At 45.1% G+C, this 27877-nt stretch overlaps 1 protein-coding gene across 1 annotated transcript in view; it reads left to right on the top strand.

The window, feature by feature from the left end:
* The window catches only part of CACNA2D3 (calcium voltage-gated channel auxiliary subunit alpha2delta 3), an 834639-nt gene that overhangs the window by 546217 nt on the left and 260545 nt on the right, over positions 1-27877 (top strand). The window contains exon 13 of the mRNA XM_040628675.1: positions 5553-5686. Within this exon, the coding sequence (XP_040484609.1) occupies positions 5553-5686 (134 nt within the window). The remainder of the gene's footprint in view (positions 1-5552; positions 5687-27877) is intronic.

Below are 27877 nucleotides of genomic sequence, written 5' to 3'. Positions count from 1 at the left end.
ATCATCTCTTTGGACTTCTTAAAGCTTCAGGAGGGTCACGAGCGGGAAACAGCCCCAGAGTGACTGGCAGCTTGCCCCAGGTTAGCAGCCAGCGGGTGGCAGGGCCAGGATTCAGGCCCACCAGATCCCATGCCCGAGCGTAACCCTTCACCGGGCTGTGAGGTCGTCTCTCTCCGGGGGGAAGAAAGATCTGTTTCATGGCAGACTCTTGCATGCTTCCCATAATATGAGAGAAGCCAGAGAATGGAATTTAGAGATGGAGGCAGGATTTTAACAAGCCAGAGCTAATAAAGGCTGGACGAGGATTTATACCCAGCTTGTGTGTCCCAGAAGTGGTCCCGCCTCCGCCTGTGTAGGCGTGTGGTCTGGTTCCTGACATTTCACAAATGGGGACATTCAGGCTGTGAGAGGAAATGAGGTCGGGGGAGCTGGCTCAGCAGCAGAGCTGCAGACAAGCCAGCATTCCTAGCTCCATCGCGTGATCCTTCAAATTATTTTTTCTCATGTGCAATTTGAAATTAAAAGTGTAATCTTACTCTCAAAGGAAAAGGTTTTTCTCCTAAATCTGAGGGTCGGGGCAGATTCTGACAGCTTCGCGCTCAGGAGGGATACCCGCAGAGACGACGGGGTGCCCTGCCCTGGGGGTATCCTCTCCCAGTGGGTTCTTTCCCACTCACTGAACATGCACCCCTCAGCTCTCAGGGCCAGCAGACCTCTTCCTGGGTCTCTGTGAAAGGACCAGGAATTGGGGAGACAGAAAGCTGCTTGTAAACTGTTCATTTTTCTACTGAAATAAGTGGTTTTTTTAGTAGTGTGTGCTGTTGACAGGGAGGGGAAGACGGAATCCTGCGAGGGTCTTCCAAGAACACTGCTGTTCCCTTAGCAAATGCAAATCCACCTCACTGCCCACCCTGTTGCCCTGGCAAGACTGAAGTCTGAGTCCGGGCTTGCCTGTTTTCAGCTTGTCTTCTTTAAGAGGGGAAAAGCCTTTGGAAAGACTCGACAAGAGCAGTGTCCATCACCCCAGAGGTGGAAAGGGGACCTTGGCGTGTGAGGTGCACAGCCAGTCTCCCACTGAAGAGAGGCCTCTCGGGGCCCTCAGCTCGGGCACCCCTGCAAAGCTGAGTATGCAATGATGTGCGAGGGGGCAGCTCATGCAGACTCATCTTTTCGACAAGGGCCCTTAAGAAATCTCGAAGCGAGGGTGGTAAAATCTCAGAAACACAATGCACCAGACTGCATGTGGTCGATCCCACTGAAGAGCGGTAACCCAGAGTTCACAGAAGGCTCTGCAAGGGAATAAGGTAAATAAATTGATGTTAGGTAGAAAAATGAGCAGACCACTCGTAATAGATGGCTAATTTCAGCATTAATTAGTCCTTGGCAATTACCAAATGATTGCTGATTCTGTTTTCTTACATGATATATGAAGTCCAAAAAGGCACATTAAAGCAGAGAATAAACATTCAAGAGCTAGAATTGAAAAGAAATTAAAGTGAGGGGGAGGGAGGAGGGAAAGTGGCCAGTCCAGAGAATGCAGAGGGAAAACAAGGGAAGCACCTACAGTTAGAGCCAAAGCGTCCAGCCCTCAGGGACTTCCTGTTATCCATCAAAAGGTACATTTGTTAATGAAAACTTATATGAAAACATGGAAAAACAAAGAAGAGCCTTTCAGAAGGGTTTTAGGTTGTAGTGGATTGGGGCTAGATGATAAATTTGTGTTAAGCTTTGCAGTGTACTGTATTAATAGTATTTTTATAACTTCAGCTTCTCTTACCTTTTATACATCTGCCACCCCGGTCTGTGTAGTGAGATGTAAGTCAGAACTTGACCTGGGTTTTCAGTAGATCTTTGATGCTAATTATTGGGCATCTCCCAGGAACTTCAGAGAACCACGCATTTCCCAACCCCATCCTCAACTTTCTCAGTCACCCAGACACGAACAGCTCATGAGGGGCGCCCTCCTGGGACAGGACCTCGGAGCAGCCGTGCCTGACCCTTCCCAATATGGCGAGAGGGACTGTCTGTGGTGGTTCAGGGCAAAAGCTTTGGAATCTGATGCATCTCGATTCGAATCCATCCAGGACAAATTACTGAGCTCTGTGTCCTCACACAAGTTGGGCTCTTGCGTGGTCCAAGTGCAGAGAGGCAAGGTGAACCACAGTCAGACCTCATGAATGTCCCTGCTTTACTATTGGCTCCCCCAGACCCCTGGGCCTGGTTCTGGGAATGCCACTCTGGATAAGACAGGCACCAGCTTTTTGTAAGATGTCATGGAGCTGGCGTTCCAGTGAAAGAGAGCAGAGGAAAGAAAGAAAGCGAAGGCGGGGTGCAGTGAGGGGAATGAGTTCTGGCAACAGATCTCTGAGCGATAGCAGAAGCCAGCCATGGCAAAACTGGATAAAAGGTGTGCCAGGCAGAGGGGGCAGTAAGTGCAAAGGCCCGGGGGTGGGGGTGGGGGAAGGAGCGTGGCCTGTGAGAGAAAGCAAAAGGCCAGTGAGCTGAAACCATGAGCAAGTGTAGGAGGACAGAAGGGGATTCCGTCACCTACTTGGGGAGGGGCTAATGAGGGAGAGTCTTGGCGGTCAGGGTTAGAAATCTGGATTTTATTCTAACTGAACAGAAGGTGTTTTAGGGTTTTAAGCAGAGAGATGGTGATCTGCTTTATACTTTCGGATGATCCCTCTGACTGCCGGCAAGAGCCTAGATAACAGGGAGAGGGGCACGGAGGCTCAGGGGAAGAGACAGTGGAATCTTGCGGTCATCTGGGAGCAACGGAGATGGGAAAGAGGATTTTCAATATATTTTAGAGATAGGGCCAGAGGAACATGCCATTGGATTAGCTATGGGGTGGGGTGAGGAAATGATGCCTATCAAAGATAATTCTTATGTTTTTGGCCTAACTGGGCGGTGGCACCATTTGCTAAGATGGAGAAGACCCACCAGGGAAGGAAGGGGTTTCGACAGGGAAATTGGGAGTTGGCTTTGGACAAATGGAGTCTGAGAATCCTGTGAGTCATCCCCACGGAGGTGTCAGGTATACAGTTGGCTATGGCTCTGTAGCTCTGGGGAGAAGCCAGCTTTTCAGAACTCTGAGTATGATAAGCAAGGCCAAGTGAGATGATGTCCCAGTTCAATCCCCTTCCAAATGTGTGATTGTGTTTCCTTCCTACTCCCCCCCGCCCCCCAATGTAATGATCTGTCTCTCCATCCTCCTCCTTACATTCATTCCCTTTCTTCTCTTGGCCCAATTTTGGAAAACCCAAATCAGGGATTTTTGCTGTTGGCTTTGAGCATGAGAAGGAAAATGCAGACAACCAAGAAAAATCCCTCCCAAGAGATGCTGGCCTCAGTGCACATTTGGTACAGGACCCCCAGGATCTCCTTCTCCTCTCATCATGGCAACATCTGTCTAGGCTTGTCCTTTATGCCTTGTCTGTGGCTCTAAGACCCTTCCTTTAGAGCCTGAGATTTGCCTAGTAGAGAAATGATGAAATGTTTTCTTGCTGATTCACACACTGACTGCAGCCGCCGTGCAGGAAGGATGATAACTGTGAATGCTCCCCGTCACCCAGCGACGCTTTTGCAACTTGCCTTTCTCACCTTGCCTCCTCGAAGGGGCCACCTGGAAGCCTTGGGAGAGCCCTGTCCCAGATGGGTGTCCCTAACTGGAGTGCCTGGCCTCAGAGGGAGTGCCAAGGTGCACACGGGCCCCCTCCCAGGCTACAAGCCAGAACAGGCACTCACAGCCCGCCCCTTTGGGGCCCCGTTTCCCCTGGGATGGGCGAGGCTCTGGCCCTGGACAGGAGTGACAATGCATGTTAATTAGCACTGTGCAGAGCTGTCATCAGGAAGCCAGAAGCCGCATGGTCCCAACCTGGTTTGGGGTTGGCACAGCAAATTCAAACCAGCTGGCCTTTGTTTGGAAATGCCCTGGGAGGGTCCTGCCCCTTTCTGGACAACAGAAGGGCTGGCATTTCCTTTCCCGGAGCACGCTTTTAGACAAGAGGTTCCACAAACACTGTCGCAAGTGCTGTGTCGGGTCTGGCTTCAGGGGCACACATGCCCTTCTCTGGTTTGTTGGCAAGTAGGACATGCCATGAGCTTCGTTATACGGGTCCTTATATAAAGGCACAGGGAGGAAACATGTTTTGTCCATCCAGTGCCCCCCTTATTAAAATCCTCCCGTGACTCCCTGCCTGGGGGATAAAGTTTAAACTCCTTCCCAAGGTCTTGTGTGATAGTCCTCCTGCTCGTCTCTGATTTATAGCATCTGACTTCCAGCCCTTCTCCCCCAGCTCCTTCCTCCAGCCATTCTGAGCTCTTTTCAGCTTCTGGAAGAAGCTGACTCTCACTGTGGGCCTTTACTCATACTTGACTCACACTTTCCTGGATACACTGTTCTCTAGCTAACTGGGGTCAGCTGCACTGACCCTTCCTCGGGGTTTGATAGGCTGCCCCTGCCGTGGCTTTCAGCTTAATATTGATTGCGCTATTTTGCAGTTGTCTGTTTACTCAGACCCGCCAGGCCCCAGGAGGTAGCGGCCGTGCTCATCTTGTTAATCCCTGTTTCTCCAGCGCTGGGCACCAGGAAAGCCTTCCATAAATAAACGGAAGCCCCCCCCAACCCCGCCAGGGATCCGGACCTTGCTCAGTTCATGCCTTCCCTTCTCATATCTTCTAACCCACGGCAAAGCCAACGGGACGATAGCTCCCCATCCACGAGATGATAGCACGTTTAGGACTTCTTCTGTTACGGAGAAATCATGTCAACCCAGCAGATTCAAAAGGCAGGTCTGGTAAGCACACGAGGTGTGTGAGCTGGAGTTTCCACCTCAAACACACAAAGGAAAAATCCCGTAGGAGCGAAAGGCGCACACGAAGAGACTTCTAAGCGTGGGTACACCTCGGTACTTGCTCCTGACATGTGTGAGAACGTGGGCGAAACGCATCTCTCTCGTCTGCCTCGGGCATCTTACCTTTAATGTGGGCACAGTTGTCCCCAGTTCATCGTGTTCTCGAGAACAAATGAGACAAAGCTTATCAGCCGTTGGGTAGATTTTGTGCCCCTTCAAATTAATCATAACTATTGTTACAGTTATAAAAATGAGCTGGCCTTTACATTTTCTGGTTCATAGTTTTCCCATTGGAAATAAATCCACTAAAGTAAAAAAAAAAAAAAAGTTCCAGAATGGCGTGTAAAGAGGCCCTTTCTGCCAGAGAAGGTGTAGCTGAATGTGGAAGTGTATGTGTCAGTGTGCATGTATTGAAAATTGAAAAACATCTGGGAGGACATTCTCCACGGAGTTAGCGGGCCTTCCTCCGAGAGCTGGCTTTATGGTTGACCTTACTGTGATTCCTTTTGCTTGATTATATTTTCAAGCACATGAACACATTACTCATGAAGTGGGTGATGGTAGAGAGGAGATACAATGTTTAAAAAGGATAAGGAAAGAAACAAAAGTAGCTAACCAGAGGCCAAGAAGGCATGGCATGTGCCCGTTTGGCAGTTGCCCTTCTTCCTGTTACTAAGCTTGGTTCTCTCTTGGCAGGATTTTTCACCCAGATCTCCACCTTGGCTGACGTGCAGGAAAACGTCATGGAGTACCTGCACGTCCTGAGCCGGCCCAAAGTCATTGATCAGGAGCACGACGTCGTATGGACTGAAGCTTACATCGACAGCACTGTGAGTCCCCGGGGCCCCTGGGGGTGGCCTGAGGGTTTTCCTCTGTTAATTCCAGAAGACCGTGTTAACCTTAAAAATAAAACTGTCAGTTATTTTCCTAGCAAAAATGGGTTTATTCAGGAATGGCAGAGAATTGCAATCCAGGACAAGCAAAACCAGAGGCGAGTCGAACAAACAAAAGAGAGAGGAATGTTATTTTACGGAGAAGAGGGAGAAAGTTGGGAAGGATTGTTTTGAACGAAAATCCGCTGGAGTTCGAAAGTTCAGGATGATGATGATTTCCCATGGGCTGAGTTGCAAGGGTGCTTGATTTCTTGTAGAAGATGCAATGTACATCTTTTTCCTGTTGAGGCCTGTAACTGACGCTTCTTTGCTGTTGGAGGATTCTTCTGGTGGGTCTGTACTTGACAATACTTCCCACCGGCCTCCCTTTCTAGCACCCCCTAGCAACCACTTTAGTGAGGTTTTCCTCTATTGATTTTTACAACAGCAGCTCTCTTACTCTTCCTCCATGATGCGGCTCGATGGCATTTTCCTTTGTTGTACGGTTTGTGTTGGTCCTCTGGACAAGCAAGGTTGGTGAAAAAGCATAATATCAGAACGTAGCCGGCACTTTTGGAAGGAGTCCGGTCGGCACAGAAAAGTCCCTTTTTGCTGTGTATTCTCAGTTACTTTGCTTTCCTTCTGTGTGTACAAGTTCTGTCGGTGCCAGGATTATGGTCGTGTTAGATTCCATCCTCGCCATCTCAAAGGCCCAGTCCTGGCGATGAATCGTGGGGGCTCAGCTTGGGAGGATGACCGAAGTCCAGCTGCAGCAAGGAGCGGGAGCCACGGTAGAGGCCACAGCTGCATTTTCTTCCCGTAGACAAACAGGAATATGCTTCCGTGGTGGTTTTAGAGGCACCGGATTGCTCTTGGAACTCTGGCCACGGGCTCTTTCTAAAGCCGAATTCCAAGCACAAGAATCTGATGCTGAATCAGAATACAAGGAGGAGCTTTGCAGTCATCAGGCAATGGCTCAATGGCCGGGTTTCTTGTGTCATTTCAGGGTGATTTTTCATAGTGATAATGAGTCTGATGGGAGTGGCGTTTTTCATGTACTGATTGTAAATGTTCTCACGGGGCCTCTCTCCCATCGCGTTTGTTGGGATTAACATCGCGTTAATCACTGTAACCCAGACACAGCTGTCCGCTGGAGTGATAGCCATGGCTGTGGTGGGCCGGCTTTTCTCTCCCTGAGCTCTCTCACTCTGCCCGCATTTCTGGCAGTGCAGGCAAATGCAGGGCGGGGACAGCACATGGGAACCCATCCTGGGGCCGCTGCGGCAGCCTGCCGCACCTCGGCCCGAACGACACGGTGAGACCACGGAAATACGAACTGGTCCATCGCCCTGCACAGAGATGGAAATTAGGCTGAAACACCTTTTCTGGTTGCCAGGGAGACCTGGGGCGCTCATCATTTTCACAGTCTGCCCCCAGGTTTGTTTAGAAGCATGGCAACAGAATAACTAAGCTGCCGCATTTGCGTGGGCACCGTGCTGACAGTCATAGCCGTAGGGTCAGCATGGTGGGCTCACCTCTTCGTAGGTGTGGCCGAGTGAGGCAGGAAAAGCAGGAGTGAAGAGGAGCGTGTGGCGAGCTGAGAAGGAAGTGAGCCTGTCCCTGGCTGTTTTGTGTACAAACCCTAAACGGGCACTTTGATCGAGCATTTTATTTGTTTCATCTGTGACTAAAACACACCTGGAGAGACAGGTCAGTAGACTAGGAGGTCTAAGAAAAGGGATCCCACTGCATATAGAAATTCAGTAGAGAGAAAGCTGGCATCTCAGGTCAGTGGGCTAGCATGGTCTTCATAAAAAATGCTTTTGAGAAAACAGGTAACCATTTAGAAAAAGGTGAAATTAGTTCTATTCATCAGGCCATAGCCAAGAAAGAAATCCAAGTGGATCAGCAATCAAAACTGTAAGAAATGAAACCATACAAGCACTAAAGAAAACCTGGGTGGATCCCTCTTTGACCTGGATTCAGAGAAAATCTTTCTAACTATGACTCTAAAATTCAGATGCAATGAAAAGACACATATAAATAAGTCTGTCTGCTTAAAGACCAAACAAAATGCAAACCAACGTTTATGAGCCAAAAATCACGATAAGCAAAGTCCCACAAGGTAACGTGGGAGAAAATATTGGCAATGCGGAGCACACAGAAATCATTAATAATCCTAATATATAAAGAACTTTTGAAAATTGAGGGTGAAACCTTAATATTCCTGTAGAAAAAGAAAAACAAGTAAAAGACATGAGCAGACAATTCACAAAAATAATAAAAATGGCATTCAACAACTGAAAGATGTATAGCTTCACTTATAGAAAGAGAAGAAAAATGAAAATTATATTCTAGTGAAATACGATTTTGCACCTATCAGAGTAGCAAAAATGAAAAGCCTAACGTACACGCTGTAGGTAAGGCTGTGGGAAAAGGAACACCCGTAGACCGCGTGTGGGAAGATGGAATGGGGCAATCTCTATGAAATGGGATTTGCAGGTACGCTTTGACCCAGCAATTCCACATCCAGGAACAGACTCTGAAGATGACCCTCCAACAGTAAGAAAATACAGATGATAGAACAGGTTTGCTCATTACAGAAATGCATGTCATTTCAAAATATTGAAAGTTACCTAAATACACAGACATAATAGATAGATTATGATAAAATGATGGAACACAAATGGTACACATGGATCTTGATATAAAAGCAACAATGAGGATGATTTATTTCTATTGGTTGGTATAGAATGATTTCCAGGATGTATTGCTAAGTAAGAAGAACAAAATGGAAGAGTGTAAATAGAGTGCCACCTTTTGTATAAGAAAGAAGAGGGAGGCGCCTGGGTGGCACAGCAGTTAAGCATCTGCCTTTGGCTCAGGGCGTGATCCTGGCGTTGTGGGATCGAGCCCCACATCAGGCTCTTCCACTATGAGCCTGCTTCTTCCTCTCCCACTCCCCCTGCTTGTGTTCCCTCTCTCGCTGGCTGTCTCTATCTCTGTCAAATAAATAAATAAAATCTTAAAAAAAAAAAAAAAAAAGGAAGAGGAAGTAGAAGCTATGCACGTACCTGCTTCTTTTTGCAAAAAGAAACACAGCCAGGATAAACCGGAAACCAGTAGAATCCGTTACCTATGAGAAGTGGAAGCACAGAGGAGGAGATAGTGAAGGGAGTGAGATGCCTCTGGGTGCACCTTATTGCATAGTTTGGACTTCTGACAGCAGCTTGATACTCCATGCATTCCAAAATTAAAATCAACAAGAACGGGGGGAAAACTAATCATGAATGCAAACAGAACCAAATGAATCTGAGGCCATTTCAAATGAACTACAAAAATTAACAAGAAAGGGAGAAAAAGCAGTGAATTTTTGAATATAGCAGTTATGCACAATATTAAAGCTCGAACATAGTCCTTTGACTATCCTCAGTCTAGGTAGGAGAGAGAATGGGAAATAAATTTTAAACTCCCTTTGGTGTCGTTTGGAGTAATGTGGGTCTTGCAATTCTGAATCTACTTTGTGAGTATGGTAGGATTGAGCAAATGTGTAAACGAGGAAGACAAGACCCCCAGGACACCCATGGGATGAGACTGGATGGGAGGTGTCAGAATGAGACCCCAACTCTGTCCTTTGAAAGGGCCTAGAAGCAGTGGCACCTCAGTAGCAATGAGCACATCTAGAAACCCGACCCCAGCTTCTAGAAACCATTCCCCATGAACAGAAACCAGGGTTCCTTAGGGAAATTGGTAATTCCAGGGCTTGGGCGGGGAAGATGCCTCCTCCCTCCCAAAAAAAAGCCTGGAATATTTTATGCCAGAAACTAAGAAATTCCTAAAAAAAACCAAGGAGGTCATATCAAAAGGACACAAGAGTCAGTATGAAGGGGCCCTCGCTGCTCAACTCGGGGGCAGTAATGGATTATAACCTGTGGAATAAAACAGAAATCCACGTGTTCTTACCGATATTGAATAGATCAACAAATCTCAGAGGGATGAACCAAAGAGATAACGAGGTAGGTATGCAGGGGTGCAGTGGACGGTGGGCTGCTGACTGGTAAATGTGAAGGGAGTCATGGAGATGGAAAATCACCACTTTCTAGCCAGTTTGGGAAAGACTGGTTAGGGCAAAGTCATCAGTGGATGCTAAACTAATGGGGAGATTTGGAACAGAGTATTTTCATGGTCTTAAAGATCTTCCCCAGAGATTTTCGACTAGTTCTGAGGGAAGTGGGAGAATCCAGACAAAATCTAGAATGAGTCATCAAAATTAGTGTCAATGATGAGAAGCAAATGGGCATGGCGTGCTTTGGGAAAAGGACACGTCCCACTTACAGAGTATTCTGGCTGGGGATAGGTAACCGAAGGTCATGGTGGAGGAAGGCCATGGAAGAGGCCAAAGCTTGGTATTAATGTAATGTCTTGCTTTGGAAAATGTTAATCACGTGAATCAGTTGTTGCAGACTGACTAAATTACAGACACACGTGCATGTGTACGTACATATATACGTTTACGTATGAAGGGCAGTTAAGAGCTTAGGAGACCCCATTGCTACTCCAGCTTTTTCACTAAAGCATTCTCGACAGCAGAGGCAAAGTCAAGGTCTGGGAGCAGCTCTGGACGTTCAGTTTTAGAGGAAATGTCTTTGAACAGTCTTGTGCTTTATCTTCAACACTTTATGAAATTTGGCTTCTGTTCCATAATCATCTTTACTTACTTTAAAATGAAATAATGCGTTAAGTGGCTTGTAATTGAGTTACATGGTATGCCAAGATAACAGAACTCACCTCTTCGAGAATCCTTTGCTATAAATCCTTTGTACCTAAAACTAGCCCCCCCCGCCCCAGAATATGTCTGTCCCTGAAATGAATGATAGTTCAGCACCTCCTTTCCAGCTTCTGTTGTATTTTTGCAAATAGCCCTGACAAGTAAATACCCTAGTAGAATGTTCTGAGAGTCCTTCTCATCTTGGTGGTGCCGACAGACCGCTGGGTTGGGGCGGACCCTGGGGTTTCCATCCTCCTTCTTTCTGGGCCTGTTCAGTGAGGACAGGCAGCTTCTGCTCCAACAGATCCTTCTCTAGCCAGGAAGCAACAATCTTTTCAAAGTCTTTCTCTGGGCCTGGATTCTGCCAGGTCAAGGACAAAAGCACCCTGTTGTTTGCGTGGGCTCAAAATAGGATTTGTATGCTGAATTTATCTGCAGAATCTAAATTCTGAGATGAGCCCACCAACTTTGGACCCCCCCAGAAGACGAATGGGGGAGGGATCAGCAATTGCAAGTTTGTGACCATCCTGACACATTGCGGACAGTCCCAAGTCAGCGTTGCCCTAATGTGTCCCACCTTGCAATAATGAAAGAGACCGAATTCAGAAGCACTTGACATTGGGACTGTTGACCCCATTTTCATAATGGCCTGGTTTAGCGATGGCAACTTTGGATTTTCTTTTTTATATTGAAGCATTTATAATCTACCTTAGTTTATTAACTGATAGCATTGAATTTAGAATTAGAATAGCCTCAGTTTGAATTCCATGTCTGTACCATACTAGCTGTGTAAGCAAGTCACTTAGCTTCTTTGAGTGTTCTTTTCTACCTTTACAGCATGGAGATAAAACCTGCCTTCCAGGGTTGACACCCAGGATTAAATGTCTGTGCATGGTGAGAACACAGTAAATAGTGCCTGTCATCCTTCCCCAACCTCGGGAAATCAGTGTGACTTTTTCTCCTTGGCCGTGGGGAGTTTTGGACATCTTTTTTGGTCTGGGTCTCACATGGTAACTACAATATGGCTTATACCATTTTGTTAATAGAATCTAGCACTTAGGTATAATGAGTGCCTTGGAAGCACTATGCGTCTAGAGATGCACTTTAATCCTTTGGAACTCATTTTACTGTAATTACCTGTTGTGGGCGGGACACTAAGTCTAGGGTTGGTGCTTAGGGTCAGTGTCCCCAAGAAGGACTGGTGACCATGCTGCACCGTCCAGGCAGAACTCCCCACAGCCTCATGGAGGTACGTACTGGCTGACCGTCCAAGGCAAGGGAAACATGGTAGGAGCCCTCTTCATTAGCTGCCACATGAAGGACTTGGTGCACTCCCTTGGCCCTGACACAGTTCGTGCCAATTGCCCAAAGCACACTGGAGGTTGGATCTGGAAGGCCATGCTGGTACCAGAAGTTGATACACAACAGTTCCACGTTGAGTTATGAGCTACTTGAAGTTCATTGTCTTCATACGTAGACTTCCCAAACCTGTTGATGCCGGTTGTATTTTTATCATAATTGTATAAGTTAAATATTATTGAAACCAATAACTTATGAGTGTTAAAAGAAAGTTGTTACTTCTGTAGATATGTAGGTGAATGCACTGGCAAGACTCTGAAGAAAATTGCTAAAAATTGTCAGTGTGTCAACTATGGGCAAAGCATCTGTAAGACTGGGGAGCACAGCCTAACATGCATTCAGAGGAAATTGATACTTAGCCTTCCTTCCTTCCTTCCTTCCTTCCTTCCTTCCTTCCTTCCTTCCTTCCTTCCTTTTTTCATTTCTTTTTTGAAAAAGGTGGTTTACCTTGATTTGTTTGTTCCATCTTAGGTTGATGGGGAAGGTCTGATGGCTGGGTTAGTATCTGCTCCTTGTCTTATTGCCTCTTGGTAGCCTCTGGGAACTGCGAGCTCTGTGGACGATGACCTTACCAAACCCAGGGAGGAGGGTCACCCACTGGTGTGTGCACAGTTTTGATTTCCAGCTAGAACTGCCAATACACTCTTGTGCCATGGGTCAGCATCCCTGGGACCCTGTGTTAGTTTTTATTGCTGTGTAACAAATCATCATTCACAGCAGCTTAAAGCAACACAGATGTGTTATCTCAGGGTTTGTGGGTCGGGAATCTGGGCACAGGTTCACCAAGACCCTCAGCTCAGAGCCTTCCAAGGCCACGCTGCTGTTCTCATCTGCCGCTCAGGGGCCTCTTCCAGACTCATTCAGATTGTTGACAGAATTCAGTCCCTTGCAACTGCAGGACCGAGGTCCCCGTTTTCTTACTTGTTATCACCTAGGGATTGCTCTCAGCTCCTGGAACCGAAAGTTCCTGCCACATGGCCAATGATAGGCAGTCGTGCAATGCTGTTTGCTTTCTTCCAGATCAGCAAGAGTGCTTTTAAAAGCTTCTTTGATTAGGTCAGGCCCACCCAGGATAATCTGTCTTTTAATTAACTCAGTCAAGTGATAGTAACCTAATCATGTGAACGATATCCCATCATACTCGTAGTAGGGGGAGGGGATCTTAAGGGTCATGTCCCTACTGAGGCAGAAATCTTGGGAGCCCTTTTAGAATCCTGACTATTTCAATGGCCTCTGTCTACGTGTTGTGGTCTGAGAGGGAAAGATAATGCCAGAAGGAAATACAGCCACCCCCTCCCGCTCCTTGCAAACTCTGTGATGAGAGCAAGTCTCAGGGCAGCCGTGCCTGCCCTTCCTCGTAACACCGCTGCTTACTGCTGATGTCTCTAGGAGCCTGCTTCTCTTTGTGACATCGTAGTCTGAAAGTGGCTTTGGTTTGTTCCTCGGAATCAGCAGACTTGTGACCCTGAGGATGTATGCTGTTTCTACCAACTACTAAGGGAGTAGGTATTCGTCAATTAGCTACTAAATGTAGACGCTTGATTCCACAAGTTTGCTTAACGTGGTCTTAAAAGCCTTCTTTCTTTTTAATTATCTGGTGGTTACGGCAAAAGGAATTCCTGTTTGCTTGACTCATCAGTCACTATGGCTGAAGACCCAGCAGCAACAAATACAATTACATAATTGATTTGATACTTAAATGAATAGCTTAAAATGACCCATGAGTATGGTGCTTTCCCTTTTTATTAATTGCATATTGATTCATACATTTCTGGGTCTGGACAAGCTCAAGAGAAAAGTTTGTATCGGCCAAATATAGATTCTCGTACATGAGTCAAGGACTGCATTTCACTAATAAGCCTGATCTAGACCCGGGACTGACAAAATTTTCCTTTCCGGGCCCATCCGCCCTGCCTGTTACTCCCGTCTGATTAAATATTCAGTTTCCTGCCTGGCTGTGCTATTCAATTTGCTTTCCTGGTGAAGCCCAAATAAATGAATTCATGTTAACAACGTTAATTATGTTTAATCTAATAAGATCTCGTGTATTAATTGACAAAACAGCAAACACCAGAATTCTGAAATTCATGGGCTTCTTATCTGAATACAAGTTGTGCACAGTCATTATCTCTTAGGTGCAGAGCAAAAAATCATTAACAATGGAATTTGTTCCATTTGGTAAGCAAATGACTTGTGCTTTCCAGTTGGGACTTAATCATCTCAGGAATGCTACCCAACTTGCTGTGCAGGGTGGAACCTGCATTAAACCCAGGAAGCATCAGCATCCCTGATCAGCTCCTCCAGGGGAGTTTACACAGACCATGGTGACACACAGGAGGGAAGCAAAGAAGTCTTTTAGAAACGGTGGGAATGTGACCATTTAAAATAATGAGAATTCATTACCAAGCCCTGCTGCCCCTCCCTGGTGCTGGTAATGCAATTCGGAATGCAATTTGTAGGAACTTTCAAACCAATTTAGTTGCATTTGCAAATTGGACATGTATCCTTCCTCCTCACCCCCCACTAAGTCTAACTTGGAGAAAATGCTTTGCCTTTGATAAATGGCACATTTGTTTCGGTTTCCCATCAAGGAACGGCACCTAGGCCATTTAGGAGGCGTTTGGGTGATTGCTTTAAGCTACAACATCTTACTGCCTAGAAGCAATTACTCAGGGGGTCGAAGCCATCATAAGGAAGTTGTTGGGGCTTGGAAACTGAATTTACAATATTTTCCCAAGACACCGCTGCATATCAAGAAGTTCAAATCGTCAAAACAAAAAGACACACGTATAGAGAAACATAAACCATCCTGCTGGGTCGTGGAACAGAGAATGCCATCTGCATTACATGGCATGGAGGAAACTGATTACGTTGGGACCTCTATTTCATAGCAGATGGGTTCATTAAATTTAATAGCCTCCAGAGCCTTTAGAAACCGTGTTAAAAACATGTGGAGCATGCTGTGACACTTCACTTCTGCCCCTGCAGTCATTATAACTCTGGCACAGACTATAAATATTATAGTACTTTATTTCCATTGAAACAGATTACTATTATAATTATTATAATAATAATAATAATAATAATTATAATAATAATAATTATTATTATTATTTTGCCAGGAGATGGTGATGTTAAAAAGAGTGCATTCCTGATTTCTGGTACCATTTCTATTTATCCAAATATTTTCCTTTTCCATTTGATTCTAGATTTCTCTATTTAAATAGTGGGTTTTTTTAGCTCAACTTTTTTTTTCCCTTTGAGTTCATGTTATAAAACTATGAATCGAAAGTATAAAAGTATCTTCAGGAAAGATATTCTAATACATTATGGATTACTGTCAACTAACAGAAAAGCTTAGGGCTGAAAGTGAAAACAAAAATTAGATTTCAAGGGGTTTTTTTTTAGATTTTTAGATTTATGGTTGTTTCTGCTATTATGGTGTAATAATTTGTAACTGTCTCTAATGAAAAGACAAAGCTTGTAGAAATAGATAAGACCTTATAGAAATGGATAAAACCATTAAGCCTGAATAATCTTTTAGCATAATAGATTATTCAGTATTCTTTGTTGACAAGTGACAACACTCAATTCAAACTAGTAAAGGTCAAAAAGGGAATTTGTGGACTCTTGGAACCAAGATATCTATATAGTTCTGTCTCGAGGCGTGACTAGCTTCAGGAATCACTCCGTGTTTTCAACTTCCGATTAATCCTACGAGTTCCTTGATTTCTTGGCCTCATTCCCAGGCAGGCAGTTTCCCACTCTAGGGGGTGGGAACATGACCTCTACCATCTACCAGCTTTCATTGTTTTATATCCTTGATTTCTCCCTTCCTCCTCCAGCATCTCTATCAAATCCACACTAGCCCTGTTTGGGTCACACCCCCATACTGAGAGGTGAGGTGGAGCTACGTGATGGCTGGAATCTCACAGAGTGGGGAAGAAACGAGTCTCAAAGGTTGTTGATACTGGGAGGGCTGCAAGGTGTAACAGAGTCCTGCATAGAACTTGTTTATAGAACCCAAAACTAATCCATGCCCAAGATCGTGTATTCCATAGTATGATATTCATTATGGTAGCATGTTTTCAAGCAGTAGCGTTCTGTATCTAGTGAAATGTTTCCATGGGCACTTGGTATATAAGACATATAGAAGCAGAGCTACTCTGGTGGATGTGGGGAGTGGGGGCATGGAGCCCCACTTGCTTGGCTACCTCCTGAATGCCTAGGGAAGCACTTTTTTGCTTCCCCTTGAGATTACAGAGCCTAGGTAATATTCTGAGTAATCAGTGAGTCAACCTCTCAGAATGGCAAATGGGATTCTCTGCTGTGGATTATCTGCTGTTCCCCCAAGTTTATGGCAAGGTAATGGGTTGGGTACAGTTAGGAAAGATGGTTATGGGGATTGAGAACTTGTGCCCATGGTTGTATTAGAAAACCAAATTGCCTGTGTTTTTCCACTCAAATATCTGTACTTTTTATATTCTCTGGAGACCAGTTCTCTTGGCAGCCCTCATTCATGGGTGAAACATGGTCTCCTCGAAGTGCTGCTTAACATGGTGTCCCAATTCAAAGCCAACAGAGATGAACTCAGTGTTTGTGTATCTGAGTTCAGTTCTGAGCAAATTACATAACTTACTCTAGCCCACCATCCCACTGAGGTCAGATGTGTACCACTAGCCAATCAGCTTTGGCCGGAGAAGGGTCACATGAAGGAGACAGATCAGCCAGGGCTGTGGACCACAGATTCTGTAAGAAAGAGGTATGAGCAGAAGGAAATGACCAGTGTCTAGAGGAGGTGACATTTCTAGACCTCTGTCTCTCTATCCAAGGCTTCTATAAATTGCATCCCCAACTAGCTTCTAATACTAATTCTTTGGACCATGGCTTCCTTTTGGCTCCAGCTGCTCCAACAAGTATCCCCCAATCCTCTCCCTGCCTCCCACATCTTGACATTGCCCTTTCTTCATCCACCCATCTGCTACATAGCGAATAGGAATCCCTCTCCATTGTGCCTTCTGAGAGCTGAGGGAGGTATTTTGGCCACCACAACTAAATCTGTGCTGCTTTTTTCCCCCTTAATGGCTCAAATATTTGGGCAACTTAGATTCTCAGAGCTGATTCTCATGCTCTGACCTGGTTTAAACTAAAATGAATACATTCCTCTTATTACCAGCATGAAGAACAATTAAAATAATCCCAGAGAATCAGCCTGTGGCTTGATATCAGCTGCCAGTTTCTCTTCTCTTGCTGTACACAGAATTTTCTCCATGTAAAAGATTTAATTCTCCTACTCTCATTCCATAAGGATTGCTGTGCCAACTATAAATGGATTGTCTATGAGACCAGGGCTCAAAGATACCATAGATGAGAGTATGTCACCTAACTGGGCTCCTCAGCTGCTTCTTTTGAAACATGGCAGAGGACCATTCTTTTGCCTCTTCTTGGCTTTCAAAGATCATTCCTTCCTGGCTTTTCACACCCGCTGGTGAGTCATATAGCAACTGGGGGCTCCTTCAACATGAGTCTGCCGATGATACACACTACCGTTAAATATCCAGACCAAGCAGGGTTCTCAGTGCCTCAAGGGAAATTCTCTCTTGTTCTGAACAAAGAAAGGAAAAACAAAGACATGGTTTATTCGGGCAAAAGGAGCATGTTTTCAAATCAATTTCCATTATGTTTACTCAAAAAATCTGGAACATCAACACCTTTGCTGGTTGATGGAAACAACGATTCAACACTCTTGTAACTGATTTCTCTTGTGAAGTGATCAAACAGACGGTGACGTGAGATGAAGCCGGAGCAGGTGCTCCTCTCTGTCTCGTTCTCACTTTTAGCACACTGCTAAGGAGCCTTTGTTTCCAGTCGCGAAAGAGCCTTCCTTTGAGGACAGTTTCAAATGCACTGCTTGTCCATCCATTTGCCTCCCATGGTATTCTAAGAAGGGACTCAGGGACAGCACTGGCCTCACACTTTACAGGACCCTCCTGAGGCTAAATTAGATGACTTTTTTCTGTCCGCCTCAGAAAAATATTTCAAGGCCCTGCTTGAAAGTGCTTCACAAATGGTCGAGCTATGTTAAGTATCAGCCAGTAAACTGGAGGATCTAAAGTGGGGATACACTCACCAAAACCCAGGAGAACCTAAATTTGAATCACTTGATAACCTGACCGCTGTTCACCTCTCAGTGTTCCCTTTCAGCCTGGCTTTTCTCCATTCAGTCCAGCCTCACCCAACCCACAAATTCATAGTCTTTAGATTTTTCTCATACCTAACCATTGCACGTGTTCCCCTGCAAGGAACAGCCTCTTCCTCTCCCCCCATCTGGGAGCGTCTGGGCTTATCCTTTGCCTTTCTCCTTCACTGTCTCCTCTGCGAAGCACCCTCTGATCTTCTCGGGTCCACCCCCTGTTTTGAATGGGGCTATCGTGATATGCTCTTAAAGCATTGAGCACCATCCTAGGATCTTGTGCTGTATCAAAAATTCCATTTTTTAATCTCACCGAACTATAAACTCCTTGAGGAAATGGTTGATATTTGTTCTCTGATGTGCTCAGTACAGCGTTGGGCACAGAGTAGGTGCTCAAGAAAGACTCAGTTGTATGAGTCCCGTATAATCAGACATCTCAAGGTTGGAGGACATCTGACAATATCTGTGTTTTCTAGATGTTAGGTAAGAATGGCGTCATCTCCAACATTTCATTGAGCATGCTTCACACTTGCTCAAGGCCATGTTTGTTTATATATATCATAAGTGGATTCACCTTCACCATATGACCAGGATTCTCTTTCAGGTACTCAACACCATCAACCCAAAGGACCATTCACCACATACATCAAGGAGTTTCTGAAGTCCTGTATCCATGCTTTGAAGAGCTAGGGTGATGGCATTCTGAATGGGAAAGGTGGTTTAATATCAGCTATCACATTGTTAAGATAAAATCAATGGTAGGTTTGCCATATGCATTTCCTTGCCACAGAACTCACCTACTGTTAAAATATAAGGGAATTTTTTAAAAAGGCTTTGGCACTGTAACAATGCTATCTGGTTGCTGGGTATATAATGGGCATTCAGGAAATCCTTAAAAAAAGAATCTTTTACATTTGTTTTTCATTTCCTGGCTTTCAAGTGCTTTCCTGATATTGCCTCTAAGTGTCTTACCGTGTGCCACAGAGCCCCAACACTGCTGGCCACTCTGCCTCAGTCTCAGCACACCAGCCACGCTGGTTACCTTTTGGTTGCTTGAACGTCCCCAAACTTTCTCCCTCCTTGGGTCTTTTGAACGTGCTTCTCCTTCTGAACTGGCCTCCTTCTCTGCCCCTTTACTGAGGGAGAGGCTCTTTCCCACTTCCATGTCTCAGCTAAAATGTCACCTCTCCTGCACCATTAACTTTCATCTCCGGTCCCTATTGCCTTTTTTCATAGAAACTATGATCATTTGTAACTATTATAATTATTTCAGTTAAACACTTTGAGATTTTCCCCTCTTTAAAAATTCTTCTTCGTCCGTCTTTCCGGAAATAGCATATGGACCGGGACAAAGTCTGTCTTATAGCCCTATATCCTGGTGCTGTGCCTGGCACTTAGTACCACACACTCAGTATTAACTCAGAGACATGAAGTGCCTTGTCCTTCATCACACCAGTCTCTTTTAACTACTCACTAGCCCTTGTTTCTCCCGCTCTGCAGTATATTTCTCCTAAAACTGTACAACGAGACACCAAGAATTGGGGAAGAAATAGTACAGAATGCTAGCTACAAAGTGGATGGTGGTGCCAAAGAGAGTTTAAACTACTGTCCCCAAAATACAGCTGTCATATTTGTCAAGTTCAGGTCTGAAGCAGCCGGTTTTTTATGAATGCCAGCCTTATCTCTGCAACGACAGTCACTGATTTTAGATGGAAGAACAGGGAGCTTTCAGGAGTGAACCAGATTTCTGCAATGTTCCCTTTCTGTGCATGTTGTTAAAAGCAATATGTTGGGAAACGGGTTGATTGCTTAAGGCACATTGTTTATACTGCATTACTTATGTCTGATGGAAAAGTTCCTAACGGTGGTTTTCTTGCTAAAGATATGGTCTATGGATGAAGAGTGGAATGTGATTTTTTTTTTGGTAGGGCATCATCCTAATTTAGGTGGACTCCAAAGAAATTTGATATTGGGAGAGGCTGGGAAAAATATTCAGGTCCCTGGAACTTCTGTAGCGTTAGCATTCAATTCTCCATCAAAATATAAATGCTGTCTGCTTTTAATTACCATCCTTTTCCAGGCCAAGTTAATTACTCTGGGCCAGACTGGAAAGGAAAATTCCCAGAAAGTCTGATATGATAGAACCGTAGTGTGTTTTCTGAAGAAGATGCTGAGAATCCTTAATGAATTACTGTTTCCGTTAACTTTTACAACAGAATACTAAGGGAAGGAGAGGGGGAAAATCATAGATTTTTGGCAGCTGTTCACCATCATAGCACTTGACAATCTGCTTCTTATTTAGTTTTCTGTTATGTAAAAGCATGGAATTCTCAAGAAATATTGATCACTGCATGACAATACATATGTAACAAAACCGTATTGTGTTGAAAAAGCTCTCCTTTTAAAGTGAGATCTCTGATTCTCTTTATTTTGTTATTAAAATGTATGGGTCTTTTTACTTCGAAAATAATGTGGTTTTGTTAAACATAAGTTATTTAAAGGTTAAAATAATCTTAATTTAAACTATTAATATTATTAAGAACAGATTTTCAACCAATTACAGCTGAACGCAAACAAGGACAAACTTGGGAAAGAAAACCGGTGGCTGGGAATGCAGAGATGCATTGGGATCTGTGTCTTGGCCCCAGGGAATAGGTTCACAGCAGCCCTTTGCTACCTTGGCAGAACCATACATTTTTGTAAGGTCTGTTGATTTCCCCAGACTTCGTGGAATCTAGATCAAGTTTGTCAATTTCCCATTTCTCTTGCGATGATAATCCAACCTAGGGCTGAATTAGGAGCACTGAAGGTGTCTGGACTTAGGCCCTGGTACCCAGCTGGACGGATGGCTCCTTCTCTGTGGACTCAGTAAATAGGAGAGCCTGCTCTCTGGCCATCATTGTTTTGGGAAGCTTAGGAAACCAGATGTACAGTTATCTGGTTCATTTACCAAACACCTACTAAGTTGAGGGTCAGTCCCTATGCTAGGCATTTTCAGGAAATACAGTTTAAGTCCCTGATGTGGGGGTGCCTGGGTGGCTCAGAAGGTTAAGCATCTGCCTTTGGCTCAGGTCGTGATCTCAGGGTCCTGGGATCGAGCCTCACGTCAGGCTCTCGGCTCAGCAGGGAGTCTGCTGTTCCCAGTCACTCTCCCTCTGTGCTTTCCCTCTCTCTCTGTCTCTCAAATAAATGAATAAAACCTTAAAAAAAAAAAAGTCCCTGATATGAACAATCCAAACCAATTAGGTCATTTAAAATTATTAGATTTATATATATAGCTATTGGTAGCTTCCCACATTTGGTGGCAAGGGCTGTACGTCATCTTTCTCACAATCTTATTACCAGGTTATGGTGAAAACAAGTCTTAGACAAATTCTGCCGTCCAGGCAAACGTTTATTAGCAGCATGCCCCAAAGTCAACTAAGTGTTCCGAAAGCCCGAGGAGGTCCCAGCTCTCTATCCTTTCAGATGTTCTGATGGCATCTCGCATCAGAACAAACATTATTTGCAGGAGTCAGTTAACCTTCTATTTGGAGTCAGGTGACTGAGAAGCCGGAGTTATCGGCCGACGGAGCCTGTTGACCAATGAGACCAGGCACATGGCTTCTCAAGATGGAGGCCGCTGAGTTCCCCCAAGCCCTCTGGGGGCTCCTTCAAGGAAAGGCAGGGCCTCTGCAGTCTGTTGAACCAATCCACTCAGAGCGGACACCTTCAGTGCGCCACTGAAAAATCCTTTCTGATGTCCATCGTTACGGTAATTGGCAAACCCTCTGGCGTGGGTCAGAGATACACAGCTGTAGCGCGCGTTGTCTTTTGCTTAAATACTGGCCCGAGTATGTATTCCTGATGAAGGCAATCGACTACCTCTAAGACATAGATTAAAATCAGCATATGCTCTTATATCCTATCTTCTGTGCTGAAGTATTTTATAGTCAACTACCTACCACATAATAGTGGTAGATACAGTTGACCCTTGAACAATGCAGGGTTCGAGGCACCAACCCTGTGCAGTCTCCAATCCATGTATGACTTTTGACCACAAAACTCTAAGGACCACTGACCTCCTGTCCACCAGAAGCCTTACCAATAACTCAATTAACATGTGTTTTGAATGTTGTATGTATTACATACTATATTCTTACAATACATAAGCTAGAGAAAAGAAAATGTTATTAAGAACATCATAAGGAAGAAAAGATACAGGGCGCCTGGGTGGCTCAGTCGGTTAAGCGTCTGCCTTTGGCTCAGGTCATGATCCCAGGATCCTGGATTCCAGTCCCGCATCAGGCTCCTTGCTCAGCGGGGAGCCTGCTTCTCCCTCTGCCTGCCGCTCTCCCTGCTTGTGCTCTCTCTGACAAATTAATTAATTAATTAAAAAAAAAAAAGGAAGATACATTTACAGTATTCTACGGTATTTATCAAAAATTTTCACGTATAAGTGGACCCGTGCAGCTCAAATCCGTGTTGTTCAGGCATCCGCTGTACAATCAAGGTTTCTTCTTTGTGACATGGGAATAATAATGCTGCTGATCTCAGAGGTTATAAAATTAAAAAAAAAAAAAAAGATGATGTTGCTTAGCACCACGTCAGGCACACAGCATGTGCTCCACGTAAATGCTCATCATTTTTATCTAGAAACTCAGAGTAACATCATTCATTGTTCCAGACACAGGGTCTTGTAGAATGAGTTCTGCCTTCTTTTCCTGTTAGACTTGACAAATCCTGACACTCTCCAAAAGAGAGGGGGTAGAGAGGGTCATGCATATATGTCCCTTCCCAACAGAGGGGTGTCCCTGAGTTGCTCCCATACTTTGCAGCCACACTCTCTACTCTAAGTGGTAGATCCATGTGTCCTTCTGGAAGCTCCACTCCATGCTTGGGAAGGAGAAAGGAAAAAAAAAAAAATCCACCGATGCCCTTGGCTGTCACTCTCTCAGAAGTGTCTATGGCAGCATCCTAGAGCAACACCAGACTTAGACTAATTACAGTACTGGAATCTGCTGCGGCCCTGTGCTTGTGCTGTGGCCAGCAGGTGTGAACCAAAAAGCCTGGGAGAATGGCTGAGCAATAAAAGCTACTGGGGATCTTCAGAAGCATCCTTTTCGGTGTCTCTGCTGTGCGGTGGGCTAGGCCTCCCGGTGCAGCACAGTAAGAAGAATGGGTGCAGGAGCCACCGGTATGGGGCAGTTACCCTGCACCCCACATTGTGCTAAGTGCTTTTGCATCCCTGGTCAGCGAGTCCTATTGTCTCCATTCTCCAGAGGAGGAAGCCAAGACTTAGGGAGGTGGAGAGGAAGTTGCCCAAAGAGTTGGGATAATCAGTGGTACAAAAGGGCTTCGACCCTTGGGTGCCTGCCTGGGTGGGAGGCCTGTGCTCTCGATGGGGTGTGGGCAGATGTCTCGTGTATCTGTGTGTGCTCTGATGAGGTGCGGGCCCAATGGGGTGCATTACGGAGTGCCCAAGTCCTTAAAATGCTTGATGTGAGGTTAGATATGGCCTTTCCATTCCCGTCAGCCTGAGTGACATTGCTTCTACTGAATTTTGAAAAGCTCATGGTACCTGCTTTGAGATATGAGGACACCAGAGCCTGACTTGTCCTGAATCGTGTTTCATGGCATTGCCACGCAAGATAGGAAACTGGAAATTCTGCAACATGTCTGTCTCACGTGGAGAGTTCTCTGTGCTGTATTAAGTGACAGAAGGAAAAGAAACCCCAGCATTCCTGGGTTTAAAACAAGTCCTAACAATTCTATTCAATGGGCTTTTAAATATCCTGGAATTTGCATCTCGAATGTGTTACGCATCACAAAAGGATTTTGATGGTGTTATCACAGCAAACACTGTAATCACAGCCTATAATTTATATAATTCCAACTGTCTACTGTCAAACATCATGATATGCGGTTGCTGATAGGCACACGGCTTCTCTCCTGAAGGAAATAAAGGGTCCTCAAACTCCTTGGGGGCATTTTAATAGCTTTGCATGGAAAGTCTGGCCACCTTGATGGGTAGTCAGGTGAGTCAAGCAGTGGGTTAATGAGTAGATCTAAACCTCAGATAGGGAGTTGAACAAGCCACCGTGTCATGAGGACAAGCCATCACAGAGTGCCCTATGCTTGGAACCCAAGGAAGTCGAGCCATCGGGGGGCCCCTGCACTGCATGGAGCAGCAGAACCTGTGGCTCATGCTGGAGGCCTTCCAAGAAGGGGTCCAATTAACCTTGGCGTTCAGAAATCTTGCCTGTGTCTGAACCTTTGCTCCCATTCTGCTTTGAATGGGGCCAGGAGGGGAAGCAGTGACGTCGTCAGGCGTTTCATTACTGAACTCTGCTTTTTGTTCCCACAAATAATCAACTTCAGTTGTTTTTTCTTTTTTAAGAGTAGACAGTCAGATTTAACCTCTTCCCACCATGCTCAATCACGGCCAAATGTTCACCTCCAAATCAGAATTCCTCAGGAAAGGTTTGGGGCCACGAGGATGTGAAAGAACAGCCCCAGGTCAGTGCCTGGAATGAAGGAGGGACAGAACAAATTGCTCTGTGTAAGCAAATAGGACGAATGCAGAAAAAGCAGGCTTGCCTCCTGAGAGAAGACAGGGAACAGCAAGCTTACTCATGAGAGAGCAGGGGCCTGACCCCAGAGGCACAAAGCAACTGGAGACCTTTACAATGGCAGGGATCGCTCCTATTTCATTTTCTGTTATTTTCTGTGCTGCAGCCCATCGCATTTTCTCAAAGGCCTCAGAGGAGCAGTGTTGGAGGGCAAACTGTGGGAGAGCTCCAGTTTTTTACATGACTACATTCTTGGGAAGGGGCAGAGGGGGTGTGCATACAGGGTAGTGGTTTCATCTGCTATGGAATGAATTCAGCAGGAGCAGACGATCAGAACCAGCCCTGGAGACCTGGAGGCCCCATCCTTCCCTAAGATCCCAGCAGCCTCCAACAGAACCATGGGGCTTCCCCTACAACGGGATGGCTCCTCAGTTTCCCCAACTGAAAAATGGGAAGACTGGTCTAGAACAGGGGATCTCAAAATCTGACATCTGGCCATGTGTGAATTTCAGGCAGTCTGTGACCCCTCCCGTGGAAACGTATTCATGAACGGGTACGGATTTCCATCATTCCCCGCGAATGTTGAAAACCACTGGAATAGATCTCCGCGGTCTAGTCTAGCGATTTGGGCCTGTTTTTGTTTTGTTGTGTTGTGAATTGCCTCATTGTACCTAGATGGCAAGTAAAATACGTGAATCACTTCTTGTGGGGAGACAGCCATGATTGATACCAGAGAATAGTGACCTGAAAATCTAGTGAACCCTGCAAATGAGGCAACACCTATGTCACTGGGTTTGCGATGCAAGTCTTATTGAAGCCGCTCCGAAAATACATCTCAGATTTCTCTTCTTGCCATTTGCAGTGTGCATTCCACACTCTCTCCTGCTTCGACCATGCCTGTTGACTCCCCGCTGGCCTTCTGGCTCTACCCTTACACATTTAGGCTCCCTCCTGCCTTTGTCTCAGTTCCTTGGAGGTGAGCACCCACCACGATTTGCCATTAGGGCCCTCACTTGTTTCCTGGCTGACTCCCACTTCATCTTTGGGTCTTAAATTACAGATTCCTTCCCTGACTCAACCGCCAAATAGAAAAGGACCATCTATTAGTATCTCTTAAAATCTGTTCTTATTGTCAATAGTATTGCACACAGCTTATTATTCATATTGCTTGGGCTGTTTAAAAAAAATTATGTCTCTCTGGCTTACTCTAAATTATGCATGGTAGTGGCCTGACCTTTTTTTTTGGCCATTGCGTTCTCAATATCCAATACGATACCATGCAAATAGTAGGAGGGATCGCTAACGGTAGAGAGGAGAGGAAAAATACTTTTTACTCTACCCTCTTAGGTTTAATGACATGGGCCCTGCAGATTAAACTGACAGAAGGCAAATCAATAGGCAGAAAGGTTCATTATGTGCGCGTACAGAGGCTTTCATACAGGAGAAATGAAGACTCAGAGGCATTTAGGCCCAGGGGTGGAAAGATCGGGATGGAACTTACACACCATTTTAACAGCGAGTGATACATTTGTGGAAAAGTGACAAGACAAAGGAAAATGACTTTGGGCTTCTACAGGCGGTAAATTGTGGGAAGGTAAATATATTGGAGAATGGATGGGAGTTTGGGTTATTTTAGTAAAGTTTGCTTTGCAGACTCAATCTTATGCAGTCTCTGGGGTGAAGAGAGTGTCTCTCGTGATTAAGAGCCATTTTCTTGTTACTGGTGTGGGAGAAGAAAGGGGGGCACCCTCCCAGAGGGAAATGTATACCCTACCTTTAGGCAGAAAGGGGGAAGGTGGAGAGTTTTTCCCACATCTGCTGTTTCTCAAGTGCCTTCAGCTCAAACTAATCCATATGCCAGCGGGGTGTTCTTTGGGGTAGCCTATTCTAATACCCTTCAGGTAAAATAGTCTCCGCTTAGGGTAACACGATTTGATTCTGTTACAGTTGAATCTGTTTGCCTAACACTTACTCATTTGTTAGGTCTCTTTTTAAGTACTGCCTCCTCGGGGACCTGTCCCTGCTCTGGCTTCATGGCCCACTTAACACAGTCTGATTATCTTTGGTTTACCTTCATGTCTTCCCAGTTTGTACCATCAAAGACAGAGTAACAAGCAAGTCTCCATGCCCAGTGGTCTTCCCTGGCTCGGAGGCTGATGCTTAGTAGATATTTAGTAAGTAAATAAAAAACAAAGAACTGTTTGTTAGCTCTGGTGGGCTTAAAACTAAAAAAGATGTGAATGTGATGAGTTTATGACTCATTTATAACACTGGGGATAAACTGTTTGCAAGTCCACATTCATATGACCCATGCATGGTTACACACACACACGCGCACGCCCGCACACACACCTATCTTGCATATGAATATTAACACTGGGGCTACATACGGTGGGTGATAGCTCAAAGAACCTGTGTCTCATTTATCTTTGCATGTGGCCTGCATACCCAGTACTCCTATGAATGACCATTGTACGATTGAGTGACTGAGTTCATGAGTATATGACTTACACTCGCCATCTTTTATTATATTAGCTTTTCAGATTTCCCTATATGGAGATGCAGAAGCCATTGTTATTTGAAAGAACCGTAGGTTTTATTAATTAATTTCAGTTAACAGAAAGATGAAAACAACCAAATCTTACCGTTCCCACATGTCTCTGAGCTTTTCTCTCGTGATGGGTGTTTCCTGCACACACATCGTTGAATGAATGTGCAAAACTCATGGCACATTTCATGACGATCGCCTTGAATTTCAGAGCAGCTGAATTCAGAAATAGTTCTTATGAGTTAGTTATGGGTAACACGCTGTCAAGGTCGGAATATGATCTGAATCTCTTGGGTTAAAGCTACCTTACCAGCTCCAGTCCATTGCATCATAAAATCTTCCAAACCCCTAAGATTAATTAACTTAGGGCACCATTAGGATATTTTGAAGAAATCTAAATCACCACAAATCTTTCCTTTTCTCTTAAAAATTGGGCCAGAAGTACAATTGAGTTCTATCTTACGAAACTGGAAGGTAGTTCTTGATAATCTTCCTTTACTTTAGCAATTCCCTACTCTACCGTGGGCTTCTGATGGCAACCTCTGTGGACTGCTCTGTCCCCAACACCGTTACTGCAGTTGCCGTGGACTTCCTTATTAATGGGAGCTCTGTTGTATAATCCTTTAACCGTCTGATCTCATGTGTCAATGCTGACATAGCCGTGGGCCGGAAAGGCTTTGAGAATCCTTTTATTTTTGTACCAGGGCCGGGCTTTGATGATCTTGAGGAA

The sequence above is a fragment of the Ursus maritimus genome, unplaced genomic scaffold, assembly GCF_017311325.1.
Source record: "Ursus maritimus isolate PB19 unplaced genomic scaffold, ASM1731132v1 scaffold_14, whole genome shotgun sequence".
NCBI classification, from domain to species: domain Eukaryota; kingdom Metazoa; phylum Chordata; class Mammalia; order Carnivora; family Ursidae; genus Ursus; species Ursus maritimus.
Note: the sequence above shows the minus strand (reverse complement) of the source record. Positions and strands in the feature narration are given on the sequence as shown.